The sequence below is a fragment of the Erpetoichthys calabaricus genome, chromosome 1 (assembly GCF_900747795.2).
Source record: "Erpetoichthys calabaricus chromosome 1, fErpCal1.3, whole genome shotgun sequence".
Classification (NCBI taxonomy): Eukaryota; Metazoa; Chordata; class Cladistia; order Polypteriformes; family Polypteridae; genus Erpetoichthys; species Erpetoichthys calabaricus.
Window position 1 is genome coordinate 329,199,228 of NC_041394.2, and position 27,862 is coordinate 329,227,089.

At 41.0% G+C, this 27,862-nt stretch overlaps 1 protein-coding gene and 1 long non-coding RNA gene across 2 annotated transcripts in view; one reads left to right on the plus strand and one right to left on the minus strand.

The window, feature by feature from the left end:
• LOC127527920 (uncharacterized) overlaps positions 1–27,862 on the minus strand; it is a 247,273-nt gene that overhangs the window by 62,685 nt on the left and 156,726 nt on the right. The gene's annotated exons all lie outside the window — the stretch shown is intronic.
• On the plus strand, positions 78–27,821 carry LOC114666793 (tetraspanin-8-like). The gene is made up of 8 exons (XM_028821798.2): positions 78–236; positions 11,604–11,660; positions 12,572–12,691; positions 17,454–17,528; positions 20,314–20,400; positions 20,515–20,643; positions 26,367–26,450; positions 27,580–27,821. The coding sequence occupies exons 1-8, from the start codon at positions 177–179 to the stop codon at positions 27,733–27,735; spliced, it is 768 nt and encodes a 255-aa protein (XP_028677631.2). The 5' UTR covers positions 78–176; the 3' UTR covers positions 27,736–27,821.

Here is a 27,862-nt window from a genome sequence, read left to right on the forward strand (position 1 = left end):
CAAGATTGTTGGTTTGTAGTTTTAAATAGCCCTGGAAAGCAGAACCGTCAAATATCGAATTACTCCCACGTGATTCGAAATGAGGAAATGTGTGTCAGTAAATAAACGATGATCGCGACAACATAAACTGGCGTCGGCAGGGAAGTATAAAGGGTCAACTCTGAGGCTTCTCAAAAATGGCAAAAGTGAACGTATGGGTGAAGCGACTGCTCATCATTTTCAACTCCGTGTTTGCGGTAAGTGACAGCAGAATGAAAACAGAGGTGAACAGGTGCAAGAATTTTTATGTACAGAAATGTGTAAAATGCGATGGGACGGCATTAACTGCGCTAAGCGCCTGGTAAAAACCGACGGATTCATATTAACTTCGTTATTTTTAATGGCGTTCACTATTTATTTTATTTACATTACTGAAACTGTCTTGTCTAATTTAGATTCAGAGGAGCTAACTCCGTCACATCAGACTCAATGGGCGACCGTTCTATATCAGCTTTAAAATAAACATTGACTGGTCAAACAATATAAATTTAATTAAATGGCAAGGGGTGAAAATCAGTTTCATACACATACGAAACCTGTCGAACTTCCTTCTAGTGCAACGCTTTACAAGTGAATGACAAACGGAAGCAGCTTAAAGTCCAAGGACTCCAAATGTGACTGAGCTGTGAAGGTCACTGCAGCATTAAGAGTCAAACGTGTAATTGACACGGAGATTAGAGGGGTTTTAACCGCTCAGGTCGAATATTTAAAAGTGATACCTTTAACTCCCAGGTTCTTTTGGCACTACGTTACTGTGCAGTGCTGGAATTGTGCCCCCACCAAATACACTTTATGCTTGTTTTCTGGCGATATAGGAAAAGAAGCCCCGAAAACATGAATATTGTAATCTTTTTAGTTTGCCAATAAAAGGGGTCGTTTTGCTTGAACTTCTCACTACATTCAAAGAAAGAAAGCGTTTCCGTTAGTTCTCAGAAACCCCTTAGCAAAGAATTTGATTGGACAAATGGACTCCCCGATTGACTTGACTTCTGTCACTAACTTGAAATCGTAATGTAATAATAACACAGTGCCACGATCGTGCGGCAGAGTGCTGTGGAAATGGAGCTTGCGAGTCTAAGTGTTTCATCCGTGTTCGCGTATGTTTTATACCCACATCTCCAAAGACTTAAAGACTGGATATTTGGCGATTCCAAAAGGCAGCATCTTTACCTGAATGGACCCTGCGATGATCTGGCGCCTTGTGTGGAACTGATTTTCTGTTTTGTTCTTGGTGAGTTGAAGAATATTACATTTGTTATTTAAAAGCGACATATAGATAAATGATACTATGATGATGATGATGATTCAGAACAGACGCCCAGTCAGTTACATATGTTCTCTTTTAGTCCTATTGCCTCAGATGGTGCCTTTCCTTTCCGCATTCCGTGTGGGTTGCGCACATGAACTCGTGTCCCGAGTTCCCAGGAGAAGGAGTGCCGCCCGAGCGAAAGGAATCCGTTTACACCATCCTTACTCACACGGTACCATATTGCCTCTCATATTTTAAATAACCCTTAAGAAAACTTTTAGCATGATCAATACAACATTCATCCATCCATCTATGTTCTGTACTCTTCTTATATTTGGCGAGGTTCAGAGCCGACATTTAGCTTTAAACTTAATTCTCCAACAAGAACCAGGGGACACAGTTGAACACTTGTTATGGACACAGATGTTAGATGTTACAAGATGTTAGAAGATTCTTCTTCATGTGAAGAACTGTAGACAAATGGAATAAAGTATTGGCAAGTATTATATGGAGGGTAAAAGTCTTTAGGGACCTATAGATCTCGAGATGATGTAATTTTAGATTAATTGGGCTGAATGGCCTGTTCTCGTAGCTAATGTTCTAACTTTCTATGAAGAAGCCAACCCTGGGTTGGAACATTTGTTCAGACGAATTCATGCTCTGCCGTGAGCAAAATAATAATAATAATAATAATAATAATAATAATAATAATAATAACCTGCAGTGGGCTGGCGCCCTGCCCAGGGTTTGTTTCCTGCCTTGCGCCCTGTGTTGGCTGGGATTGGCTCCAGCAGACCCCCGTGACCCTGTAGTAAGGATATAGCGGGTTGGATGATGGATGAATGGATGGATGGATAATAATAATAATAATAATAATAATAATAATAATAATAATAATAATAATAATCTCAGTGTTGTCGGCTGAGAAGGATAACAAAGGTAAGGTGACAGTTGAAACGTGGCCCTCCACATCACACAATATTTCGAGGACATACTTGCGCGACGTGAAATGTCTGTTTTGGTAGTTTAAACAACATGACTTCTGGGCAGAGCCACGCTTCATAAGGCAAGCAAAGAATGTCGTCACCTTGTCTTTGTCATGTCTGCCATGTGCCGATGCTTGATTGCCTTTTGGACTCCCGCCCGGCTGTTAATACGAGCGCACCCGAGCCCGGGCTGGGGCCTACTCTTAAACATAAAGGTGCCAGGGTGGTTCTTCAGAAGGATGCCCCCTGACACCTTTATGTTTAAGAGTGTACCCAATGCCAAAGGACCCCGAAGGTTCCAGAAAGAACCTTTTTATTTATTTGGATCCTCAGGCTCCATATAATAGATAACCATGACGAGATAGTAACAGATTTGTGAAATAGGCCTACCAATGGCTCCTGATTTTAAAAGGACTCATTTCCTGCATAACATTTCATGGGTTCCATCTAGATTTTTTTTAATCTGTTAGTGGCTGGCTACATAGCATATACCATACATTAAAGATTGTTTCTTTTCCACATATTAGGAAGTCTTTCGCAGCACAAAGAACCAACTTCATAGGCAAATAACCCTTCCCATAATGCAACGGTAAACCACTAAACTGGGTAAAGAATCACAAAGTGCCATTAAAAATCCTTTACTTTTACGAGTGTAACCCAAATGCTCCAAAGTTGGTTTCTGAATTGTTTGAGGAATATTCCTCATCTGGCCTGGTCAGTGCATAAACCTTATTCTTTTGGAATATCTCTTTAAATTTAAATTAAAGGAGTACGCGGGGCCTTGGGCCATAAGTGTAGGCTATATACCGTACCACCACGCTCACGGGCTTGTCCGCCTCTAATGCTGTACGCCTTATTATTGTTAAAAAAACATGGTGCCTTATGTAGGTACCATTAGCCGTTTGATTACATTACGTATTGTAATTGTTTTTATATTGGTTTAGTGGCCTTTAACCAACTTAATTAATGATTCAGAAACATTTTGCACGCAAAATTAACAAATCAGATAACAATCGTTTCTGCCGAACCCGCTGGAGTCGGCAAATTTATTTAATTACGGAGAACCAGAACACTTGTAATAAAACGGACACTTACCAAACAGCTGCTTTGACAGTCACAGACGGATGTCCACTTTTCTGACTTTTCGCTGAGCAAAAGATAAGATCCTCGAAGTCCAATGTTGAGGCAAGTTTCTTTACGATTGACAAAATAGTTAAACTGCACAGTCTGTTTTGCGACATTGCGACATTGTTGATCGTACATAATTTTTGATAAGTTTCAACTTTGAAAAGCTTCTTTCCGCTCTCGCAACGGTCACAGGAATTAGAAGAAATCCACCACGTACAGTATTTCAGTCTACAGTATAACGGATTTGAATGTCTTGCAGAGGCCCCGCATATTTGTATGATGAGCTGACGGTGACAAAAGAATCTCCTATCGCGGACCCCCCCCCTCAGGCACGGGGCCTGGGGCGATTGCCCTAGACGCCACCCACAAAGGACCCTCTGCACAAATTCATGTAAAAAGGAGCAGAAAAGGGCAAAACCCTAATATGTAACAGACGGACATGTGCAGTATTAGAAAGATCAATATACTTCATTACGTTCATCCCCCCCCCCCCCCCCAAAAAAAAGAATTTAGACTAATAAAATGGGAGTTATCACACAAACAGAAAGTTATTTGTTGGGAACATTTACCAATAAACACATAGTAGCACAATCTAGCGCGGTAGCCATTCCCTTTGTTTTTGTTATCACTGAAGACAAAGCGCTGAGGATGGTGAAGCTTTTTGTATTTTTGTTGGTCAGTGCACAAACCTTATTCTTTTTACATGTTTTGAACATCTCTTTAATTTTTCCAGTTAGTTATATCTTAGTCGTTACACAAATGAATGTAAAAAAACGTAAAATGTAATAGAGGAACATAATAGATAAAGATGCTTTTCTGATGTAGAGTGGGCAACACATTTTTCCAGTATATCCCAAAAAAAAAAATAAATAAATAAATAAAATAAATCAGCTTCCACATGCAACTAAAACCCTCAACATTCAGAGCAAAGCAATTTATTAAAAGTTTTTAACTTTCTTTACAGCTGTGCAAAGGACTGGAGATGGCTTGGACCACAATGCAACAAAAAGGGGCGGATATTTATGCAAATACAGGATAGTCAGATAAATAAAACTTGTTTACTTTAAGTTAAATGAACCTTCCTACAAAGGTTTGTTTGTGATATCTAAGGAAATTATGTCAAGGTAAATCAAGAAAGTTATGTAATATTAACAGAAAATATTATTTCAAGTTATATTACTGTATTTGTTTTCAGAGAGGTTTAGGGAAGTTTTTTTCCCACATCGTTAGTTTGTTGAAGCTATTACTGTGAATATTTACAACAGAGCTGGTAAAAAGGTGCAGACAGATTATGAATGTAACGGGTCCTCCCTGTGTGGTAGCACTTTGTGTAGTGAGAAGAGCGCTATATAAATGTAATGAATTATTATTATTATTATTATGGAAAAAGATGATTTGCTGTGGCAACCCCTAATAAGAGCAGCCGAATGAAGAAGAAGAAGAATTATTATTATTATTATTGTTATTATTATTATTACTACAACTATGATTATTATTATCCATCCATCTATTATCCAACAAATCCTGGGCAGGGCGCCAGCCCACAGCAGGGCACACACACGCACACACGTAGTAGTAGTAGTAGTAGTAACATAAAGATTTCTAATAATTTGAGATATTTAATAAGTGCTGAGTCCCTGATGGTGGGCTCAAATGCAAGTCTATCCAGAACACTCTTGAAAATGCTGGTTCTTTCATGACACTTTAGTGGATTGTGTGGTTCCTCACTGAACCATTGCTTGACAAAGAGGCATTGCATTCTCAGAAGGATTCTTTGCACTTACAATCGGTTCTTTGAGCTTTGAAAAGGTTCCAAAATCTTTAATGTGTTGTAGGCTAACTCATAGGATAGTAACAGATCAAGAAGACATGAACTGAGCCTACAGTATGTGGTTGCATGGAGTCCTTTAAAATCACAAATGTTTTCATCTATTCATGGTTACCCTATTATGGATCTAAACAAATAAGGTGTTCCCCTGTGGCCTCATTCTGAAGCACCACTCTGGCAGTTTGATTTTTAGGAGTGATGGAGCAGCAGACAGCAGGGTCTTTTCCTTAAAGTGTTTTATTCATTCCAGTGGGTGAAGCTCTATCTGATAGTAAATTAGTTACAATTATTAATGACTGAGGCACAAAGAAGACTTTTTTCACGATTTTCATTCCAGATCTAACTAGGCAGGTGCAAATCCAGCATTGACGTCTTCTTTCCCATGCAGGCCTCAAATTGTGAATATTCACAACCAGTAGTCAGGCAATGCCAGGAAGTCTTGCAATTCTGGTCATTTTTGTCATGCTCATTTTTAAAACTGGGGTTTTCAGCCTTCAATATCAACAAGATGATAATGATTTTTAAAGCGGGATATATAGGAATGGTCTGTACCAGGAATAAAATCTGGGGAGAATATTTGTAACTGCAGCCTGCTACATAGAGGTGAGCAGGCCATTTTTGATATCTTGTTTGGTGCTGTATTAGACAGCCAAAATTGCTTATTTATTAATTTATTTGGTTGCTTCTTTATTTATTTATTATTTGCTTGTTTTTTGTTTGTTTTACTTGCTTGCCTGTAACTCCTGGATCCTTATTCCTAAAGCGTGAGGTCTTGCAGGCCCTGCAATCGGAAAGGCTAGTGAGCCTGAACCCAAGTCCTTAGGTTTCCATACACATGACATTCACCTCGACACTCGGCAGGAGAAGCCCACTTGTACCCTTTGCCTCTGTAACGGGCCAGTGACAAGTGAAAAGGATTACTTGTGTTCTGTTTTGTGTCTTGTATTTACCCCATTTTGTGACACCCATTTCACCCAACCTACCTGGAAGGGGGATTCTTTTTGAATTGCCTTTCTCAAGATTTCTTCCTTTTTCTTTTTCTAACAAGGTTTTTTTTTTTAGAGAGAGAGTAAAAGCTGGGGTATCAAAAACAGGTCCTGTTAAAGCCCATTGAGGCATTCCTTGTGTGATTTTGGGATATAAAGGAAAGAAATTATTGTTGCTATTGCCATTGAGAAAGGCGCTAACTTGGGGCTTTCCCCGAATTTTGTGCACCTCGTTTCCACGGAGAACGCAATCTCAAAGAACTTTATTCGGAGCAGGAATTTAATTTGGTCTGGTATGAGAATGTCGTATATGAATATTTAAATTCATTTTAAAATGTATGATTTTTTTTCATTGAATGTACGGTGTCAACCCACTGATCTTTCCATCAGGACGATTTAAAACCTTCAGTGCCCTTGTCAAAAGTCCTTAATCCGGCACTGCAGGACGCCACATGAGGATATCCGTACGGTATTGTACACAGTGGAACCCTTACGTTCTTTTCATTCTTAAATCCACCCTTTAAACCAGTTAGACGCGTTATTTTAGGGAAACAATGAGGCCGCTCCTGTTAAGTGTGCACACACAAAGGCGGCACCCGACCGGACCGGTTACCGTATGTGCTGCTACTCCATAACCCTCATAACAACGTTCTTGTGCTTATTTTGAGTATAGCATTTGCTCACAATACTAGTAGTTACGTGTGAGCCGATTACTGTTTGGCACCTTAATGTGCGCGGTCTGACAGTTTGATTCTTTTCGTCCTCCCCTCACGAGCTTCGAAACCCTCACTCTTTTCCAGTGAACCACTGGGTGCATACCCGTCGTAATCTCAAGAGGCGCCGTTTTCTGTGCCATCTTATTGTTTGACTCGTCTTCAAGCCTTAAAAACTCGAGGAAGGCTGAAGATTCCGCGGTGATGCTTGGCTTTACCTGCACTGCGGTAGGCTAGCGACAAGATCGGTGGAGCCCAAGTTAGCTCGGAGCGCAGGGCACCTGCAGTGCGGCGTATACCAGGACCACTCTTTATTTTAGGAAGTGATCTCAAAGCGAACTAAAGACGCGACTCCTTGAAATAAAAGATTCACAACCTTGAACCGTTTGCTGTGTGTTTTTTTTAACAGAAGCCAAACAATAGTTAGACGAAAAGAGAGCACATAGACGGCCGAATAGCTTAATACCATTCGAACCTTTGTACTGATGAACTGTTTAAAGAAAAGAAAAGAAAAGAAAAAGTGAAATTCTAAGATATTGGTATATATAGGGTCACGTGTACAAAATAGTGAATGATTCTCAAAACATTTAGATGGTGCTTTCTGAATGAAGATAATCAGCAGTTCTGGAAATGTCCGAGGCGGCAAAATGAGAACAGTAACGCGTCATTGTACTAATAGGCTTAATTAACAGTATGGTTAGCTGGTCGTCTGTTAGCTCGCTTTGTTTATAATTGTGCAGAGAGAGAGGTCCTTGTGTAGTATTGGACCTCTTTCTCTATTCGTTTAGCATCTCATTTTAGTTTCAATGGAAGCAAAAGGGGCGGTGCAGTGGCGCAGTAGGTAGCGCTGCTGTATCGCAGTTGGGAGACATGGGGATCTGGGTTCGCTTCCCGGGTCCTCCCTGCGTGGAGCTTGCATGTTCTCCCCGTGTCTGGGTGGGTTTCCTGCGGGCGCTCCGGTTTCCTCCCACAGTCCAAAGACATGCAGGTTAGGTGGATTGGCGATTCTAAATTGGCCCTAGTGTGTGCTTGGTGTGTTTGTTTGTGTGATTTGCGGTGGGTTGGCACCCTGCCCGGGATTGGTTCCTGCCCTGTGTTGACTGGGATTGGCTCCGGCAGACCCCCGTGACCCCGTATTCTGACATTTGCCCGTTGTATGTCTCTGCCCACTCATTTTAGTCTTCCTGCTATTACAGCAATGAGCCCAAATATCCAAACTTCATTAAAGTGTCTGCTTTGATATTAATTTAAAAACGGTGCAAGAGGTCCTACTCTTTAGGTCTCACGATAACTTTAATATTAACAGCGAAGCGGATAGCAGAGCCCCCTAGTGGAGAGGAAAAAGATAAGATTTCAGTCACAGACGGCTCGTGTGAGTCAGAGTTATCAGTCTGTAAAAACTAACAAGTATTGTAGCGACCTCCGCGTCAGGTTCGAAAAGAAGATAAAAACAGACGGACGAAGTAAGGCTCACAGAACAGTTTGCTGTTTTTTCTAATTTACTGTTCAAGTAAAAAAACGAACGTCTTTGACTTTGAACTATTTACAGTCTCCTATTGTTCTCTCATAGTTGTGGTCTTTAGACGATGCCGTTAAAGAAAAGCAAAAACAGAAAAAGAAAAACGCCGACTTCGTTACCCGAAAACACCTTCTTCCTAGCCCCTTTCTTCCTTTTCCAACGAGCCTCTCAACGCTCCGCCCCGGGTACAGCCCCCCTCCTCTCCCCTTTCCACGTCAATCATACCCCCGCACTCAGTCCTCCGCGCTGTACTCCGCCCTCCCTCGATCTAAATAGCGGACTTTCCCTTATCAGATATACAATAATTAAAATAAAACTTGGCATTAATGAAAAAAAACTAATAATAAATACATGTATAAATATACAGTATACATATTTGAATTATTATTATTATTTTTATTATATGCTGTACCGCCGAGAGTGGCAGCCTTTTCAGCAGCTCCGTGTTACTTATTTATTTTTTTATGTGAATTTCCCCCTGGGATTAATAAAGTATCTATCTATCTATCTATCTATCTATCTATCTATCTATCTATCTATCTATCTATCTATCTATCTATCTATCTATCTATCCAGCAATCTTCACTTTACTTTATACTTTGCTTTTATACGTGGATTTTCCTTCGACAGATATACCATTGTTAAAGTTAAACAACATGCCACCAAATGTATACATACTGTATATGCTTATATATATGTATATCCGTATATCTTTCTAACCAACTTATCAAGGACAGGAGTGTGGGGAAGCTGGAGCCCACCCCAGCAATCACAGGACACAGCTCAGGTCAGGTCAGATCGGGGAGTATGCACTGCTACAGCATATTACCATGCACCCATCACATGACAAAACAGCTCGGGATCCTGGTTGGCAACCCCCAAGGCAGACACACGATCCAGTCCCACCTTCTGGAAATGACTCTTTATCTATCGCAGCCAGGTGTTATGTGGGCCTGGTCCAGCCACTCAGGCCCTCAATAATGAGGATCCTGTGAGCCAGATCACCCTCGGGGACGCCACATGGCCATAGTGCCATGCATAACCGACACTCCGTCACAATGCAGGTAATGTGCCTCATTCAGGGCTCCATGAGCAACTGCTTATTCGATACAAAGGACACAAAGGATAGCGGAAACAATGCGGAAAAAAATAACACCTGAACAGAGGGGTAGCCCATCTTAGGTTGAGCACACACACACACACATCAGGGGCCAATTTTACAACACCTGTCCAGCTAACTTGCATGTCATTGGGCTGGTGGGGTGTGGAGCACCCACCGGGAACCCACGTGAACGCAAGGAGATCATGCAAACCCCATGCAGAGAACACCTGGAATGTGAATGCTGACCTCATGATAGCGGCTCTACTACTGCTCCACTCCACAGTGCCACCCTTAAGTACATATATGTAAAATCCATCAGTCTGTTATTGAACCCATGTAAGTACCCAAACATGATGAAAAAATTCTCTAATTTTCATATAGTACATTTTCAATCCAAAACATTCACGCCCTTTCAGATTTGCAAATGTTTTAATCAGGTTACAATAGTTTAAAATGTTTTATGCTAAAATGTAACTGAGAGTGCAGTCTGAGGGCATAGTCACATAAAGCCAACAGGAGACATGTGGCCAGACCATCCATCCATCCATTTTCCAACCCGCTGAATCTGAACACATGGTCAGGGGGGCTGCTGGAGCCAATCCCAGCTAACACAGGGCACAAGGCAGGAACCAATCCTGGGCAGGGTGCCAACCCACCGCAGGACACACACACACAAACACACCCACACACCAAGCACACACTAGGGCCAATTTAGAATTGCCAATCCACCTAACCAGCATGTCTTTGGACTGTGGGAGGACTCTCGATTATTAACTGGCACCTCATCCAGGATGGTCTCCTGTTGTCTGGCTAGTGTTGCCAGATTAGCCAAAACAACAAACCCTGAATTAGATTAAGTGGGTTTCTGAATGTTATGTGATGTTAAATATGATACTGGGGTCAATGGAAGAATGTACTGTATTTATTGAAAGAGATGGAACAATTGGATAGAGTAAGTCAGCTGAAATTGTCTCTACTTCAAGTGTTTTGCCTCAATCTAAGAAAAGAAATAAAAATGTTGGAGGTGGAAAAAAGAATATGTGGGAAAGCCTCAAATGTAAAAGAAAAAAATCAATTAAAAAATCACATTCCTTTCACCAGCATTGGGTAAGATACTTTTATATATCCATCCATTATCCAACCTGCTATAACCTAACTACAGGGTCTTGGGGGTCTGCTGGAGCCAATCCCAAGGCGCAAGGCAGGAAACAAACCCCGGGCAGGGTGCCAGCCGATTGCAGGGCACACAGACACGGGACAATTTAGAATCACCAATGCACCTAACCTGCATGTTTTTGGACTATGGGAGGAAACCAGAGTACCCAGAAGAAACCCACACAGACACGGGGAAAACATGCAAACTCCATGCAGGGAGGACCCAGGTAGCGAACCCCTAGTTAGGGTCTCCTAACTGCGAGGCAGCAGCGCTACCAGGGGTGGCCAGACCTCATCGGGAAAATCATTAAGGCAGCAGTTGGTTCTGTTAACCTATTGGGGAAACAAAGGCAATTGAAGACAATGACTGGACACATATGGAGCATCGCATTCATCACACATCTCACTCTTAGAGCTGCATGGATACTCCTCTTCATCACTTGCGCCTGGTCTCTGCTCCAGTGAGTGTTCCCTGCAGGATAAAGACATGGAGGACATCACAAACAACAGGAGGCCATTCAGCCTTGCTTCACTCCTTATAGATTAGTGTGTTCCAGAGTCTCAAGACCATTTATATCAGGTGTACTCTCTTCTCAAATGCCCCATTATTGAGCCCCATTGTGACTCTGTAGTTGAGTCATTTGTCCTGCCGGTGCTCCTCTCTATCTCCTGCAACTCTTCTATATCTCCTAACTTGAGAAGCGCCTTTTTATTATGAGAGGTGCTATATACTAAGAAGTTTTTGTTATCACTGATGTTAACTTTGGTTTAAATCTATTTCAAGAAATCAAGACTGTCAGTTTTAAAAGACTTTGTTGCAACCTTTCAGAAAAAAAAAAAAAACCTTGTATATCAGTGTTCCCTCAGTAATGTCTGGATATGGTGATTTCTCTTTTAGGTCGCTGGATGTTTGGTCTTCCTGATGGGCGTAATTGGCAAAAAATACGTGCATGAGGTAAGATGGGCTTTAGTCACAACATCTGTGACACTGTGCTTTATACTGTTGATAAACACTGATTCAGATGCTCTTAACTGATTGGTTGTTACTCGAGTTTAGTGCTGAGGTGAAACCGTTTAAATAAAAGTGGGCGTGGTCACATTGTAAATTCATGGCCCTTTCACAGATGCATCATGTCGACTTCTGGGTACAGTTATGTGCTGTCCTTAATAAACAGTTGTAGAAGGACACATTGATGAGGGTGTGTGCCTGGTAATGGTGTCAGGAGAACAGCAAGATGTGATGAAATAAAGGCACACATCAGTGTATGAAGGGAAGTCACTAGGAGGCAGTAGACAAATGAAGAGATTACTAGCACAGCAGGGGTTAATGAATGGTGGGCTATGCCAGCGAATGGCTGACCTTGCTCACTCACAGAGTAAAAAACAGATGTGTCGGTTTCTAATGGCCTGGAGCTTTAAGGGAGCAATGAATTTTGACTCCATTCCATTGATCTGTTATCTCATTTATCCAGTCAAGAATTTTGTGGGGCTATAGAAGCATTCAATTTAAGGCAGGAACCAACACTAAGCCGGGCAAGGGGCCATCACAGGGCACAGTCACACGTTTCCCATTCACTCATTTTACACCAACTTAGAGTTACCGGTTAACCCAAAATATCTTTGGGATGTGGAAGAAAACTGGAGGATGCAATGGAAACCCCACACAAGCACCAACAGCATGTGGAGACTCCCCACAGGCAGTGCCCAGGCCCAGAATCTAAATCCATGACCAGGGAGCTGTGGGACAGAGGTGCTAATCCTCGTGCTAGAAGGTCCATTCTATCAGTGCCACTGTGTAGATCAGAGGACTTAATTATATTCTCAGATATGTCCAGCATAATCTGACAGATATCTTGTCTCTTTTAGGTGGACCGGGAAGAACAATATGGGAGGAACACACTGATGACCATCGGCGTGGTTACAATTTTTCTTGCCTTTCTTGGAGGATATGGTGCCAAGTCAGAGAATAAGTGTCTGCTCTTTTCTGTAAGTGCCAGATGACTGCTTGTTCAGTTACATTAAGTATGCAAAGCTTTCTGGGATTGCTAATTTTAAAAGTGATTGCATAGATGACTGCTTAAGAGCATAATAGAATATTAGGTCATGGTAAGGCTGTTCTCCAAACAATAAACTTCATTTATCTGCAGGAAGTTTTAGGGGAATGAGTAGTGGGTCTGCTCCTGGAAGTTCTTTTTATATTTTCCTGTTAGTAAATTGAAGGTGTCTTTGATGAACGGTTAAGAAATGCTTGTCAACCTGCCATGGCTCCTTGATGGCTTTCGCCTATAAAGCAGTTATATTGACTGACTATATAACTGCATTGGCTCCTGTTCGTTAAGAAGATGAACAGGTCCTCTCTAAGCCTATTTTAAAAACATACAAGCCTCACTGCAACCTATGGAATATGTTTACTGAGAAAAGGCACTATATAAAATAAGAGAACAGAAAAAAAACATACATGTACTGTCTTTAAAGAGGCCTCCTCAATGTCCAGAAGCTGTGAGCTGAATGCACACAGGAGACCTCAAATGCTACTGATTGGGTCACTCTCTTCCATTTTTATTTAGTCATTTCAGTGACACACTTATCAGAACTCCATTAAGACTTTCTATTATGTCTACTAGGCTCATAGTGGTCAGTTGTTTCCACCTCGTTTCATCTGCTTCTGAATTATGGACTTCCTCTCTGATCACTCACAGAGGGTAAGAGTAGGCCCCCACATGCCCTCAGCCTCAGCACTGGTACTCCACAGGGCTGCGTGCTGAGCCCTCTTCTCTTTACCCTTTATACCCATGACTGCACCCCCGCACACTCCAGCAATGGAATTTTCAAATATGTACATGATACCACCATAGTGGGACTCACCTCTGGGGGCAATGAGTTTGCTTATCGGGATGAGGTGGAGCGGGTGTCTGGGTGGTGCAGAGACAACAATTTGGTTTTCAACACCACCAAAACCAAGGAGCTGATCATTGACTTTAATCGGAAGAAAATGGATATTCAGCTCCTTTTTATTGGGGGGGGGGGGGGGGGGGGGATTGCATGGAGAGGGTCTCGGCCTTCCAGTTTCTTGGGTGTGCTGATAGGAGAACCTGACTTGGAGTGCTAACACCACGGAACTGGTAAAGGTTGCAGGGTTGAGACTTTACTTTCCAAGGATCCTCAGGAAGAATAATTTCACCCCAAAGCTGCTTGAATCCTTCTATTGTTGCTCTGCAGTGAGCTGCGTGCGGTTTTGCCAGCTGCACATTATCAGACAGGAAAGCCTTCCAGGGGGTCGTCAACACCTCCCAGAAGATCATCAGATGCCCTCTCCCATCCCTGGAAGATCTTTGCAGTTCCCACTACCTTAAAAAGTCCCAGAGCATAATTAAAGATCCATCCCACCCCAGTCACTCTCTGTTTGAATTGCTGCCCTTGGGCAGACATTTAGGACACATATAAATAGATTAAAAAACAGTTTTCACTTAAAGGCTCTGACTGCATTCACTTATGCTGATCATATTGTGAAGCCCCAAAGGGAAAAATTATGTAATGAATACCAGCAGAAGGTGAACAAAATGTTTTGTATGTGTGGTATGATGTGTGTTTTTCCTTTTCACCTTTAGAATCCCTCTTATAAATCTTTATGTTTTTCATATTTCTATATGTTGTAAGTCGCTCTGGATAAGAGCGTCTGCTAAATGATGTAAATGTAAATGTAAATGTATATGTTTATAGTTTTATAATTTTGTGTTCTTTTGAACTGATAGGTTAGCATTCAATTTCAATGTATATGTACAATAAAGATATTCACTCAATTTGCCACTTTGAGCGCAGACAGCAACTCAGTCAGGGTCATATTGAAAGTCAGAGGTAGGAACTAAACCTGCAGTGTTCTCCTTTAATATAGTGCCTTTCATAAGGCTCTTAACAGGTAAAGTTCAATCATTTCCAAACTTCCATATTATGTGCAACTCCATAATATTGTGTGTCATATAGGGGAGCCAATGGTAAATATTAAAATAGCTACCATGTCATTTATATAGTGACTTTACTTAATGATAAGATCCTTAGGCACAATAGAGTTATTTTTTTATATATTCTTACTAAGCTCACACTGTAGCTGAACTGACTCACTCAGGGTCACACATGCAGTGGGGGATGAATCTCCTTTTTTATATAGTGCCTTTCATAGTAAACCCCATTCTAAGGTACTCATCAAGCTCAGTTTAATTGTTTATACACTTCGTCATTGTGATTTGATTTTGGATTCCATGAGCAGTCAATGCAATAAGTGAAAATTGCTACCATTCCATTTTATATAGTGCCTTTGCATACTAAAAATCATCCTAAGGCATTTTAGATTTGTTTCTCTATTTCTTCAAAGTCGGAACTCTAGCAGAACTGACTAGAAGGCTGGCGTCCTTCAACATCTGCAATAAGATGCTGCAGATGTTCTATCAGACGGTTGTGGTGAGCGCCCTCTTCTACGCGGAAGAGGGACACCTCACGCCTGGACAAACTGGTGAGGAAGGCAGGCTCTATTGTAGGCATGGAGCTGGACAGTTTGACATCCGTGTCAGAGCGACGGGCGCTGAGCAGGCTCCTATCAATAATGGAGAATCCACTGCATCCACTGAATAGTATCTCCAAATATGGGGGTTATTAAACGTTACTCAAAGTTATTGTCTGTCTGTATACCTGCATTATCACTCTTTAATTTAATATTGTTTTTTTATCAATATGCTGCTGGTGGAATATGTCAGTTTCCTCTTGGGATTAATAAAGTATCTATCTATCTATCTATCTATCTATCTATCTATCTATCTATCTATCTATCTATCTATCTATCTATCTATCTATCTATCTATCTATCTATCTATCTATCTATCTATCTATCTATCTATCTATCTATCTATCTATCATATAGTACCTTACACATCTATCTATTTATTATATAGTGCCATTCACATCTATCTATTTATTATATAGTGCCTCTCACATCTATCTATCTATCTATCTATCTATCTATCTATCTATCTATCTATCTATCTATCTATCTATCTATCTATCTATCTATCTATCTATCTGTGAAGCTCATTTGAACAAAGTTATTAAAAATATGTTATTTAAGAGAAAGTAAACAAACTGCATTAATTTTTGACTACTTTATTGCTTATCTGGTGCCACAAATCAAGTAAGTTAAGTGATCATTCACGCTGTCTTTTTAAAAATTTTCATATCCTTGCACCACACCCTAAAAGTTAACTTCTCTCAGCTTTACTAAAGCTTACACCAAGTGTTTACATATGTTTCAAAGGAGACACAATTTTAACTGATTCTTATTATATGGCCATTGTTAGTTGTCTATTTATGGCCTTGGTATTATTATGACAATACTTCTCTTGGTGGGTCCTAGTATGCTATCTATTTTCTTACTTGGGTCCTCAGATTAAAAAGTTTAAAGAGTGCCGGTTTTATGTATGAAGTGCTGCACTCAGATCCAGGAGAATAATTGTTCCATATTTGTATCAATGTTAACTGTAAATCATTAACTTTTTAAACTACACTTTCTGTGCTACAGTAAAATGTAAAAGTCTGGAGATTTTATTTGCTCAGGCTCACATAATAAAGTGCATACATATACTGTACATTGTTAAACTCGCTTAATCTAGTTCAGGGTCACTGGAGCTGCAGCCTATCTCAGCTGCACTGGCTAATAAGAAAGAAAAAAACAACATTGGATGGGGTGGGGTGGTCTATCCACTGCGGGACCCACTTGTGCGCTCACACACACACACACACATACAAAACACACCCTGATGCAAAGCATGTCTTTGGGAGTAAAACACACACAGACAAACTCCACGGGCGATAACCAAGAATGGGATCTGAACGAAGGGCACTGGATCAGTGAGGCAGCAGCACTTATCTAGATGTTTTATATAGTGACTTACCATAGCGATCAATATCACAAACATCTTAATGGGCATAGTCACTCCAAAGGGTGAGTACAAGCATATAAAGTGGCTCACTCAGGATCTCTCAATACATCAATAAACTTAAACATTTACGTGATTGGACACGCTCTGAGACTTGACTGGTTTAATTGGCATCTTCCCATAGTGAATGTATCCCAGTATGCTTTGCAGATGCTTACAGTCTGAGCGCTAGCAGGTAAAATGACTCTGACAGGGTCGCACAAGCCTGTAATGCTTTGCAATCCAATGCTTAACCTAACAAGCCACTGTTTTATAGATGGCCTTAGTTTTCTGTTCAGTGCTTTGACTGCTATTATTTTGAGAATTAAAATTGACATACCTCACGTTAATCTCGTCTCTTTATTTGGTATGTCTTGTCTTAAACCGGTTTATTAAAGTTCATTACTTCAATACCGGAAAAACTGCCACAGTATAATAACCACTACGGGGCCAGTGCTGATCCTATCGCAAATCTTTGATTAGAATTCATGACGGAAAACAGTGCACTTTTGTAAGCTTTAAAGAGCTTATAGATAAGAGAAGCTTGACTGCTACGTGTCGTTTTTTTTAAAGCTTTTCTGAAGATGGTGCAACTATCGTTGACCACCAGATGGCGCTGTGCTCTTTGATTTGTGATTGGCTGTTGACCACCTTTCTGAGAACACTTTGATGTTACCAATGTCTCCTTTAATTTCAATAGACACCCTTAGCTGTTGATTTAATGATTTATTTTGGTTAATATGCAAAACATTTCCCAAACTAATAATTTGTCATTTTCTAATCAGTTTTTCACAGGTTTATTCAGCAACTTTCTTCTTCTGCTGCTGCTCACAGTCGCCGTCGTGGTGTTAAGACCTCAGGTAAGACTTGTCCTTCACCTCGAGTGGCTTGCTGTCGCCTCACTGCTCCTATGGGGATCTTGGTTCAGCCCTTTTTGTTGCGAGCACGTATATTCTTCTTCTAATAATATTACGTATAGAGAAATATTTCAAACAAAATACGAAAATGAAGTACCGTGAAATGTGGCAAAAGTGGCAACATGAAACGTGACTATTAGTAATTAAACATGTCATGAAATATATTTACTGTTGCTTATTCGTTTCTGTATTTATTTATATCAGTGAAACTGCAAGCATCATGACCTGTCACCTTCACTCGTCAAAGTTAAGAGGGCGGACTCTAGCGAGTACTATGCGTTGATTGCTGCAATCGTCGGCGGAGTGGACATAAACCCACAGTGTTCCAATACCACTTTTGCAGCAAACACTTCATATAGAAACTCTTAATGATTCTTAGTTTCTTGTATTAAAGTTGCCGCTTCACGCAGTCAGTCTGGGCAGCTTTTTCTTGCCCTTGTATCCAACGCGCACAGTCATAATTCGGAGCATGCGCATGAGCCGCAGGATTCCTAAGTTAAGGATGATTTTCCAATCAAAAAATAGGACTCGTTGGGAGTCCACTCACTCAAGTTTGAAGTGTGAAACCGACTGTTTTCATTTCATGTTATATGCGGTGCCATTTACTGTAAATAAATAAATAAATAAATAAATACATTTTTGACACATTTACAATACTCTCATTTCATGTTGCTATTATTTATCGTCACGTTTCACTGTTCCTTTATTTATTTGCGCATTTATTTATTGAACTAATTTTGTCCGAAATATCTCTACAGCAAACCTTATTACTGCTTCTGCCCTAATCCCAATGGATGCTCCTACCTTTTCCCTTTACGCCAATCATTTTCCACGTCTGGCTCGTTCGGCTCGCCTTGGGGGAGTTGTTGCAGCACATGCAACTCAAGCATTCACAGAACGCCTTGCTGACAGTTTCAGTCGTCCAGTGACGTCAGCGATTGGGGCTGGGCTGAGGCGCTTGCGCAATGATGCGGCTCCGCTGTACCTGCCTTACACCAGACTCTTGATTATTTCTGCACCTGTCAGAATATAGCTGTGCGCTCGCAGTGCTGTTTGTGGTAAGGCGATGTGCTGAAGAAATTGGACACATAAAGTGGTCCTTTTTCTTCTGCCTTCTGTTCACAGATTTTAATTAGGATCAATAAATCTGTTTAATATACCGATATGGAATAGTATAGTAAGGCACGTGGGACAATCTAAGGAAATAAAGTGGCTGCATTGAGAAAATGTAATGGCATCCATAACATGAAATCAGTAGTATCGTTATTACTTTAAGATTGTTCCTGCCTTGCACCACATGATAACTGGGATAGACTCCAGCCACCCCCTTGACATTAGTCTGAATTATGAGGGTTAGAAAATACATGATGTGACCTTATATAGCGCCTATTGTCTAATTAGGCTGGGGGGTAGCCAAACATTTGCGGGGAACTATGACTGTATTGAATTTAGTGTTTATTTTCAGTCTTATTATCTTTCATTTTCTATTTTCCTTTTGCCACTGTAAATGCCTAATTGGATGCATTATGAATGATTTGAGTCAACAATGCTATATCATTTTTGTTATTTCATATTATAGGTTTCTTTTTCCCTTTGTTTTACAATATTTAAAAAATCTATACAAGTTTTTCTGCTCTTGATATCCTCTGTGTATTTTGCATCATCACCTACTCAGCATTCCTTTTATGTTATGCTCCTAATAATATTCCTGCTTTTTCCTCTCATTTTTTAATTTTGTCACCAGTAGGACCGTCTTAATGCATGGGCACACTGAGCAGTTGTCCGGGGGGCCCCACGAGCATAGGGGCCCCATGCTAATCTACTGTATGTACTGTATGTTGTAACTTGCTAAGTGATTGTGTAGGTAGCCACCCATTGCTTTGCCTGGGGGCCTATAATGCTGTTAAATTGGCCCTGGTCACCAGTGGTCACGTCACAGAAATGTGCTGGCCATTGTTCCATTTGTTTTGCTTATGAAAAGGAGCTCTACACCTTTGATTGACTATTGATTATATTGTAATTCAATGATAGTCTTAACCTAAATTTACTTTCGGAGCCCCCCGCCCCATGGGCATAATGCACAAAGCTTTCACTACTTACAATATGTGACCCCCAGTGGTCTCATTTTTCATTCAGTGATCATATCATGGAAATAAAGAAACATTTCTTTGAATATCTTGCAGTGGTGATGACTGCTGAAAGATACTATACTTAAAATAGATTAGTTCATTGAAACTAATGCCAGTATAATCATACAAACGTACCTTTTAATATTCTGTAGGCCTGGCATCTTAACCCACGGGTTTAGCATTGTGATTGAGGCAGCTTAGATAGATAGATAGATAGATAGATAGATAGATAGATAGATAGATAGATAGATAGATAGATAGATAGATAGATAGATAGATAGATAGATAGATAGATAGATAGATAGATAGATAGATAGATAGATAGATATGAAAGTCTATCTATCTATCTATCTATCTATCTATCTATCTATCTATCTATCTATCTATCTATCTATCTATCTATCTATCTAAAACAATTCACATAGTCAGTCCCTGGACTATTTTATATAGCACCTTTCATGAAGTACAGCACAAGCTAATGTTCATGATTGCACTAAAAATGGTGGTGAAACAGAAAGCAGTCGTCTTTTTAGCATGGCACCACTGTGGGCACACACAGTCAATAAGTAACACAGGTGTTTTTTACTCTGCCTCTCTAGATTTTCAGCACTATCAGAGGTCAGTTTGGCAGCCATCTGTTACCTGATGAAGAAAACAGGGACTTTGCAGACATTGTGCAGAGTCAGGTATGTTCAGGTCACTTTATTTTCCTTCTGTCTGGCCACAGTGTTATCATTTCAATAGAATGGCGGGAGGTTCCTTTTTAAATATTTGTCTTTTCTAATTTTTTTTTTCAACAGTTAAAATGCTGTGGTATGGACAATGGTTATAAAGACTGGGGAGAGTCAATTCCAGTTTCTTGCAGATGTCCAGTGGTAAACGATCCCTTGCAGTGCACCAGTGTGGGATACCTGTCAGTGTACAAACAGGTGGGTCATGTGACTGAGGCTTACATTTGGAGTGTTTGTCAAGTTCATCTGAAGTTAGTCCTGGATCCACTATATGCTCGTTGTTATCTTAATTTATATAGTGCCTTTTGTGAGAGATCCTCTCAATCGATGTACACCATGTTCATCACAGAATGCATCTTAAAATTCAAGAAAGTTTCTTGTAGTAGCCTTGTAAGACACAATGGTGTGCAAGGCACTATATAAAACACTTACTGATTGATGTGCAGTCTGACAAAGGGTCACACAGGGAGGCAGAAGTGGGATTTGCACCTACAACTTGGTGACCAGCTTGATGGTATCCTAGTGTGTATATGTGTGTGTTCACATGTCCTCAAGTGAGTGTCAGTGTGTGCACAAGTTCACATGTGTGAGAATGTGTGTGTGTGTCTTTGTGTCTGGACTTGTTTATATGGGTGGTGGGTGTCTATATGACATATTTTATCCACAGGACCTGGGAATGGAGATTAGGAGCCAAGAGAGAGCAGGACGGGGCCTAATGGAAAAGACATTTGTGGTCCCAGACGTGTCTGGATTTCCAAGGGTTGTTTAGTTTTGGATGCTGAACTTTCATTCTGTTCAGACCTCCTATAAAACTGAGCCCATGTATCCTGATTGTCGTTGTGTCATTAGTCTCCTCATGACTGCGCATAGAATATTCATTTTTTAGTAGCCAAAGGACCCACTGCATTTAGATAAGCGATGCCAGCAACAGTTTGCAGCTTAGTAACCGAAAGATTGGACATCAGACCACAAGGATGCTGACTGCATTCCCATCCATGTCTTCGTGTCACCTTTCTGTACCCCAAACCTAAACAGTCCATCGAAACAGCCACCCTGAATCTTATTAATTGGGCTGACATTCAAGTGATGAAAGCACCCATCTCTAATAGTTTATTAATTTGAAACTGATGTCAATCTTCTTGCTAAACTCAATTCTTTGTGGCAGCAGAGCACGTTTTTCTGTTTTGACCTCCATTTTAAGCCTGCTAGGCTTTAGTGTCGCCATCAGTGCACATCTTTGATTGGTTCTTTAGATTTCAAGGTCCCTTTGATCTTGTGATATATTTTGACAGCTTAGCTACAATCTAAATAAGTGAGCTTCATGGACTGAATGGTCTCCTCTCATTTGTTAAATTTATCTGCTTATGTACTTATTACACAGACATTCGTAGCTGTGGTCTCTGGGCAATATTGAGTGAAAGACGTCTGACGGGTTCTAAACAAAGAATATCGGGCGCTTGACTGACAAGCTTCTTAGTTGATTGCACAGCTTCAGCTTCTGTCCTGCAATAAATTACAAGAAACAATATGTTGATTTGGCTTACAGTTAATGAAATTTACAGAAAGACACCATATTAATATAAACCAATGCTAGATCATAGGACGAAATTCCCAGTGTGCAGCCCAATGGGATTTTTTGCTTGCATGGTTGGCACAGACTCATGGCGCTTGAACGACACCAACAAATACAACATCAGGCCTTTCACACAAGAAACACAAATGCAGGTGTCAGTGCTAGTGGCTGATCAGTAGCCTTATGACCTGAGGATGAGAACTGTCCCTGAATCTAGTAGTACAAATGCGGGTGGTCCTGAAGGCAGAATAGGGACTGCGCAGGGCATCTGAGGCCTTTAATAGTGCGTTAAGGCTATGCGCTGCATACAGTATGTCCTGCGCTAAAGGACGCTAAGCTCACCACCGTCTGTAGCACCTTGTGGTCCTGAGCTAAGCAGGTGCTGATTGTTATACTTGTGACCCATGTGCGCCCCCCCGCCCCAACTGAAGCTGTCATTCTAAAGAGGGCTGCAGCGCAATTTAGCCCTCACACCAGCGCAAATGGCCATTACATCATTTTTCATACATCCTCCATGTTTTATTACATTAAGGCCTCTCTGATCCCCCCTGGGTTTTTAGGTATACTGAGCTCTTCTAGAATTGTTTATACATAAAGGGACAAATTACTGCACACCCGTAACATTAATCAGTGCTCAGGGAGCTCGACTGGACTCTGCGGTGCATTAGAGGGAGCGCATTTCAGCATGAAGTCAAGGCCAAAATGAAGGGAAATGTCTCGGGGTGGGGGGACAAATCCAGTCGTAAATGGAAGAGAAACTAATAATTCAGCTGGGATAACCCTGTACTGTGGTGGCATGGGGATTGGGGCTGGGGGGAGGGATTTAGTTCACTGTAAGGCAGGAAAATGTCAAGGAATCGTTTGGAAAACAATATTTTGTGATCTCCTTTATTTATTCAGCTTTAGTTTGTGCAGAAGCTGAGCGCTATGTGTGCTATGGGGGTTGAATGTTTTGTTGTATTTTGATTTATCATTGACAATTGAATTAAGTACATTGGAGAATGCCATGTCATCAGTTCTTCACAATTTCTTTAGAGCACTAAAAGCAGACATCATCGTATTTATGAATGCCAGTTTCCACCACTAAAAAATAAAAGTTGTGCTAAATAATATAGCAAATTTTGTAAAAGTGCCATCAATAAAGTGTTGTTACATTATCCTAGGACATGATGATGAAATTATACATCCATCCATCCATTTTCCAACCTGCTGAATCCGAACACAGGGTCACGGGGGTCTACTGGAGCCAATCCCAGCCACCCAACACAGGGTGCAAGGCAGGAACCAATCCCGAGCAGGGTGCCAACCCACCGCAGGACACACACACACACACACCAAGCACACACTAGAGACAATTTAGAATCGCCAATCCACCTAACCTGCATGTCTTTGGACTGTGGGAGGAAACCGGAGCGCCCGGAGGAAACCCACACAGACACGGGGAGAACATGCAAACTCCACGCAGGGAGGACCCAGGAAGCGAACCCAGGTCCCCAGGTCTCCTAACTGCGAGGCAGCAGCACTACCCACTGCGCCCCCGTGCCACCCGCAATTATACAATAATGAAATATTAATAATGAGAATCAAAGCTTGTCCTTAATGAAATAATACCTTGGTATTTAAAATACACCTTACAACTATTATGAGACGGTACGCAGTAATTACAATATGCATATCTTGTTAGTATGAGTCTTGTGATAACAGTCAGTCAGTCAGTCATTGTCCAGCCCGCTCTATCCTAACACAGGGTCACGGGGTCTGCTGGAGCCAATCCCAGCCAGCACAGGGCACAAGGCAGGAACACACCCGGGTGGAGCGCCAGCCCACCGCAGTCTTGTGATAACAGCATTGTCAAAATGAATAGACAATAACATCTCTAAATCTGTGAGAAAGAGTCTCTCATTGGGTGTTTATTAATTATAATATGCAAGTCTCATTACAACAAAGTTATTATAAGACTTAAGCGCTCACAGCTATGAAATAACAGCTGCCCACATTGACAGTGGTGGGAATCCGGCCTCGCAGACCACAGCTCCACCGCCACAGTGTTTGTATTAAGGGAAAATATGTGGTGATCATTAACTACTTATCATCAAACAATATCTCAGAATGCATACATAAGTTAAGTGACAAGTCCAAGTTTATAGTCATGTGTACAATAAAATTCATTACTTGTGTATCTTCACAGAATAGTGCTATAATATAATGTCACCAAAAAGAACACACACAAACAGCATACAGACAGAGAATACAACTATGAAACATTTTATATATACAGTATATTGACAAAATATGATTTTTTTATATATTTGACAAAAGCTCAAGAAATCTTATGAAAGCTTAGTGAATTTTAACTTCAGAGATCAAGAAAGTAATTTTTATCCACCTTTCTCATACTGCCTTTTAAAGGTAGATAGATGACACTTTATTTGTCAGTCATTGTCCAACACGCTATATCCTAACACAGGGTCACGGTGGTCTGCTGGAGCCAATCTCAGCCAACACAGAGCACAAGGCAGGAACAAATTCCGGGCATGGTGCCAGCCCACCACAGGGCACAAACACCAAGCACAATTTAGGACCACCAATGCACCTAACCTGGATGTCCTTGGACTGTGGGAGGAAACCGGAGCTCCCAGAGGAAACTCACGCAGACACGGGGAGAACATGCAAACTCCACGCAGGGAGGACCCAGGAAGTGAACCCGGGTCTCCTTACTGAGAGGCAGCAGTGCTACCACTGCACCACCGTGCTGCATCACTTTATTTGACCCAAGGAGAAAGTGTGGCTTTTTACAGTGGCTCAATAAGTAAATAAACAAATACTATAACAAATAAATACACACAAGAATTACTAAAAAGAAAAAGCACATCATACTTGGCTAAAGATGAAAAGAGGAATTCTAGTCACGGTGATGCCTTGCACAGACATTTTGCTGTATAAAGGAGCTCCAGTAGTGTTTCCTGACCCACTTCTGCTGAATGATTCACTGTCTGAAAGTCCTCATGGTTGGTGTGTCAGACAGAGAATGTGTAGCATTGTTCATAATGGCACTCAGTTTTGTTATATTTCTTTCGTGCTCTATGAACTCCACGGTGTCCAGCGCACATCATATCACTGAGTCTGCCATTTTAATTAGCTTGTTGATTTGGTGGGCCTCTCTTGAGATGATGTTAACATCCATCCATCCATTTTCCAACCCGCTGAATCCGAACACAGGGTCACGGGGGTCTGCTGGAGCCAATCCCAGCCAACACAGGGCACAAGGCAGGAAACAATCCCGGGCAGGGTGCCAACCCACCGCAGGACACACACAAACACACCCACACACCAAGCACACACTAGGGCCAATTTAGAATCACCAATCCATCTAACCTGCATGTCTTTGGACTGTGGGAGGAAACCGGAGTGCCCGGAGAAAACCCACACAGACACGGGGAGAACATGCAAACTCCACGCAGGGAGGACCCAGGAAGCGAACCCGGGTCCCCAGGTCTCCCAACTGCAAGGCAGCAGCGCTACCCACTGCGCCACCGTGCCGCCCTTTGCTGTAATTAATTATTTAAATTTTGTTATGTACCAGACATTGGGAATTCCTTTTAAAATAACACAAAAGTAAATGTTTCTATTGGTATCCATTGATATCCATATCTATATGTATATAAACAGTGGTCATGTGAGTACAACAATTGAGCACAAGAAATGTTGGGGTGCCAGCTGGGTCACTCCGTTTAACAGTAACAGAAAGATTCAAACGAAAATGATGCACGATGGCTTGTCTACAAAACATTATCTGGCATCAGTGCCTAAAGAGATCAGGTCTGGTTTGGAGCTTTGTCTCTCACGAACGTCGATCCAGAATGAGAGTTCTGTGAGTGCCTCACCTTTATACTCCTCTGAATGGAAGGGACAAAATCAGTTGTCCTCACTGAATATCTTCTCCATGCTGTCGGAACAGAAAGTGATGATACTATCAGCGACAACACCCCCTCTCATTCCTGGGTGAGATTGCTTACCCTCAATGTGTCAGGAGGGTGGTCTTCAGACATGTATGCATGACTATATATATACAGTATTATATATAACGCTTGTGGTTGGTCTGCAAGTCGGAAAACATTCGCCACGGTGCCCTCTCAGTTGCGACTTGCAGACCAACCACAAGCATTACCTGGTAGGTAACCACCCATACAATCAGATTGTGATTCAGACTACGAATGTCATGAATATATATATGTATATGTATATAACATGCTAGGTAATATGGCTGTGTGCATCCTTCCATGTTGCAGGTCTGAGCTTGTGTTCTCTAAAGTGACATGTCACTCCTCAATTCCTCTTTTTCTTTCAGTCCTGCAGCATTCCTTTATTTGAAGTGATTGATAAAGCTTCTTTTATCATTTTTGGATTCACTGTGGGATTTTCAATTATTGCGGTAAGAACATGTTTCTGTTATTTAAAAATTTATTACGGTTAATGACAATTCAATATTTAATATATTCTAAAAGGTAAACTTTCCACTGACCTGACTATTTATTTAGCTGCCTTATGGTTGTTAAGAATCACAGACTGCAACAGATAAACTGTATTAAAATCTGTTTGCTTCCATGTTTTGCTTGTATACGTTTTGTGGTGTGTGTTTTTTTTCTGAATTTATTATACTTTTCAGTAAAACTGACTCAATGGACACTGCTCTGTGTAGGTGGATGTGTATAATGGAGTGCACTGCTTCTGTATTTCTGTGCTCATTTTTCATTGCAAGGTGTCACCTGTCGGTTGCACATTCAAACTGTGGAAGCCAGCGGTGTGTCCTTATGTCACTTACTGCTAGGCAACAAGGCGGTAAACAAAGGCTTTGTTTGTGTTAGGAGGGAAAAGAGATAAACAGACTCACACTAGCAAGCCCTTGAAGCCCACTTCAAAATGAGACCTTATTCATTTATGTACGAGGTGTGTCTATTGAATAACGAGACTGTGATTCCACCTAGTAAACAAAGCAGTCTGAACAGGTTATAACTGCATGCGTGGTGACCTTGAACATGTCTGAACATTTTTGACCGACAAGCACATTACTACACTTGAACGTCCTCCATATTCGCCCGATTTAGCACCGTGTGACTTTTATCTTTTCCCAAAAGTTAAATCAGTGCTTAAAGGGACACGTTTTGAGTCAGATGTTGCTGTAAAGAAGAAAACGGAGGATGTGTTAAAACAGCTGACAGAAATTGATTTGCTCCATGCCTTCGACCAGTGGAAAACAAGACTGCAGCAATGTATTAGTGCAAATGGGGAGTATATTGAAGGGGACAAGCATTAAATTTGTAATACATATAAAGAAAGGTGAGTTATTTAATCAGTCTCGTTATTTAATATATATACCTCGTATGTCATTATGGGGTTTTCCTTAGTTATACTTGAATATATTTAAAAGCATAACGGCTCAATAGATTGAATGTCTACTTTTTAAGTGTGAATGAAATGGAATTGAACCTGCCACATCCGTCAGGGGCTCTTTCTGCCTTCTTCTTCTTCTCACCCTGCTGTTCTCTGTGTTTCCCTTGCAGTTGATTGGAATGGCGCTCTCCATCACCCTGCTGTGGCAACTTCACAGGCAAACCTCCATTATTCAGCTGGACCCACCCAAATATTCTGAAATTGCAGCGATTCCTGATTATAAAATGAATCTGCTTCCCTTTCCGGATATGCGATACAGTCCTTAAATTATTTCTCTTGCCTTGATGGACATAAATTGACTGTTAGTGACTTTTTTTTTAATAAATTTGTGCTTTTTAGACATTCTTAGAAATTGTAAGAACTTGTTTTTTTTCTTGGTTACTGTGCATCTAG

Excerpts from the sequence above, each read along its gene's own strand:
- LOC114666793 (XM_028821798.2), top strand. The coding sequence starts at position 177 with ATGGCAAAAGTGAACGTATGGGTGAAGCGACTGCTCATCATTTTCAAC. Across the intron at positions 17,529-20,313 it reads TCGTGGTGTTAAGACCTCAG|ATTTTCAGCACTATCAGAGG; the intron begins GTAAGACTTGTC and ends CTGCCTCTCTAG. Across the intron at positions 20,401-20,514 it reads CAGACATTGTGCAGAGTCAG|TTAAAATGCTGTGGTATGGA; the intron begins GTATGTTCAGGT and ends TTTTTTCAACAG.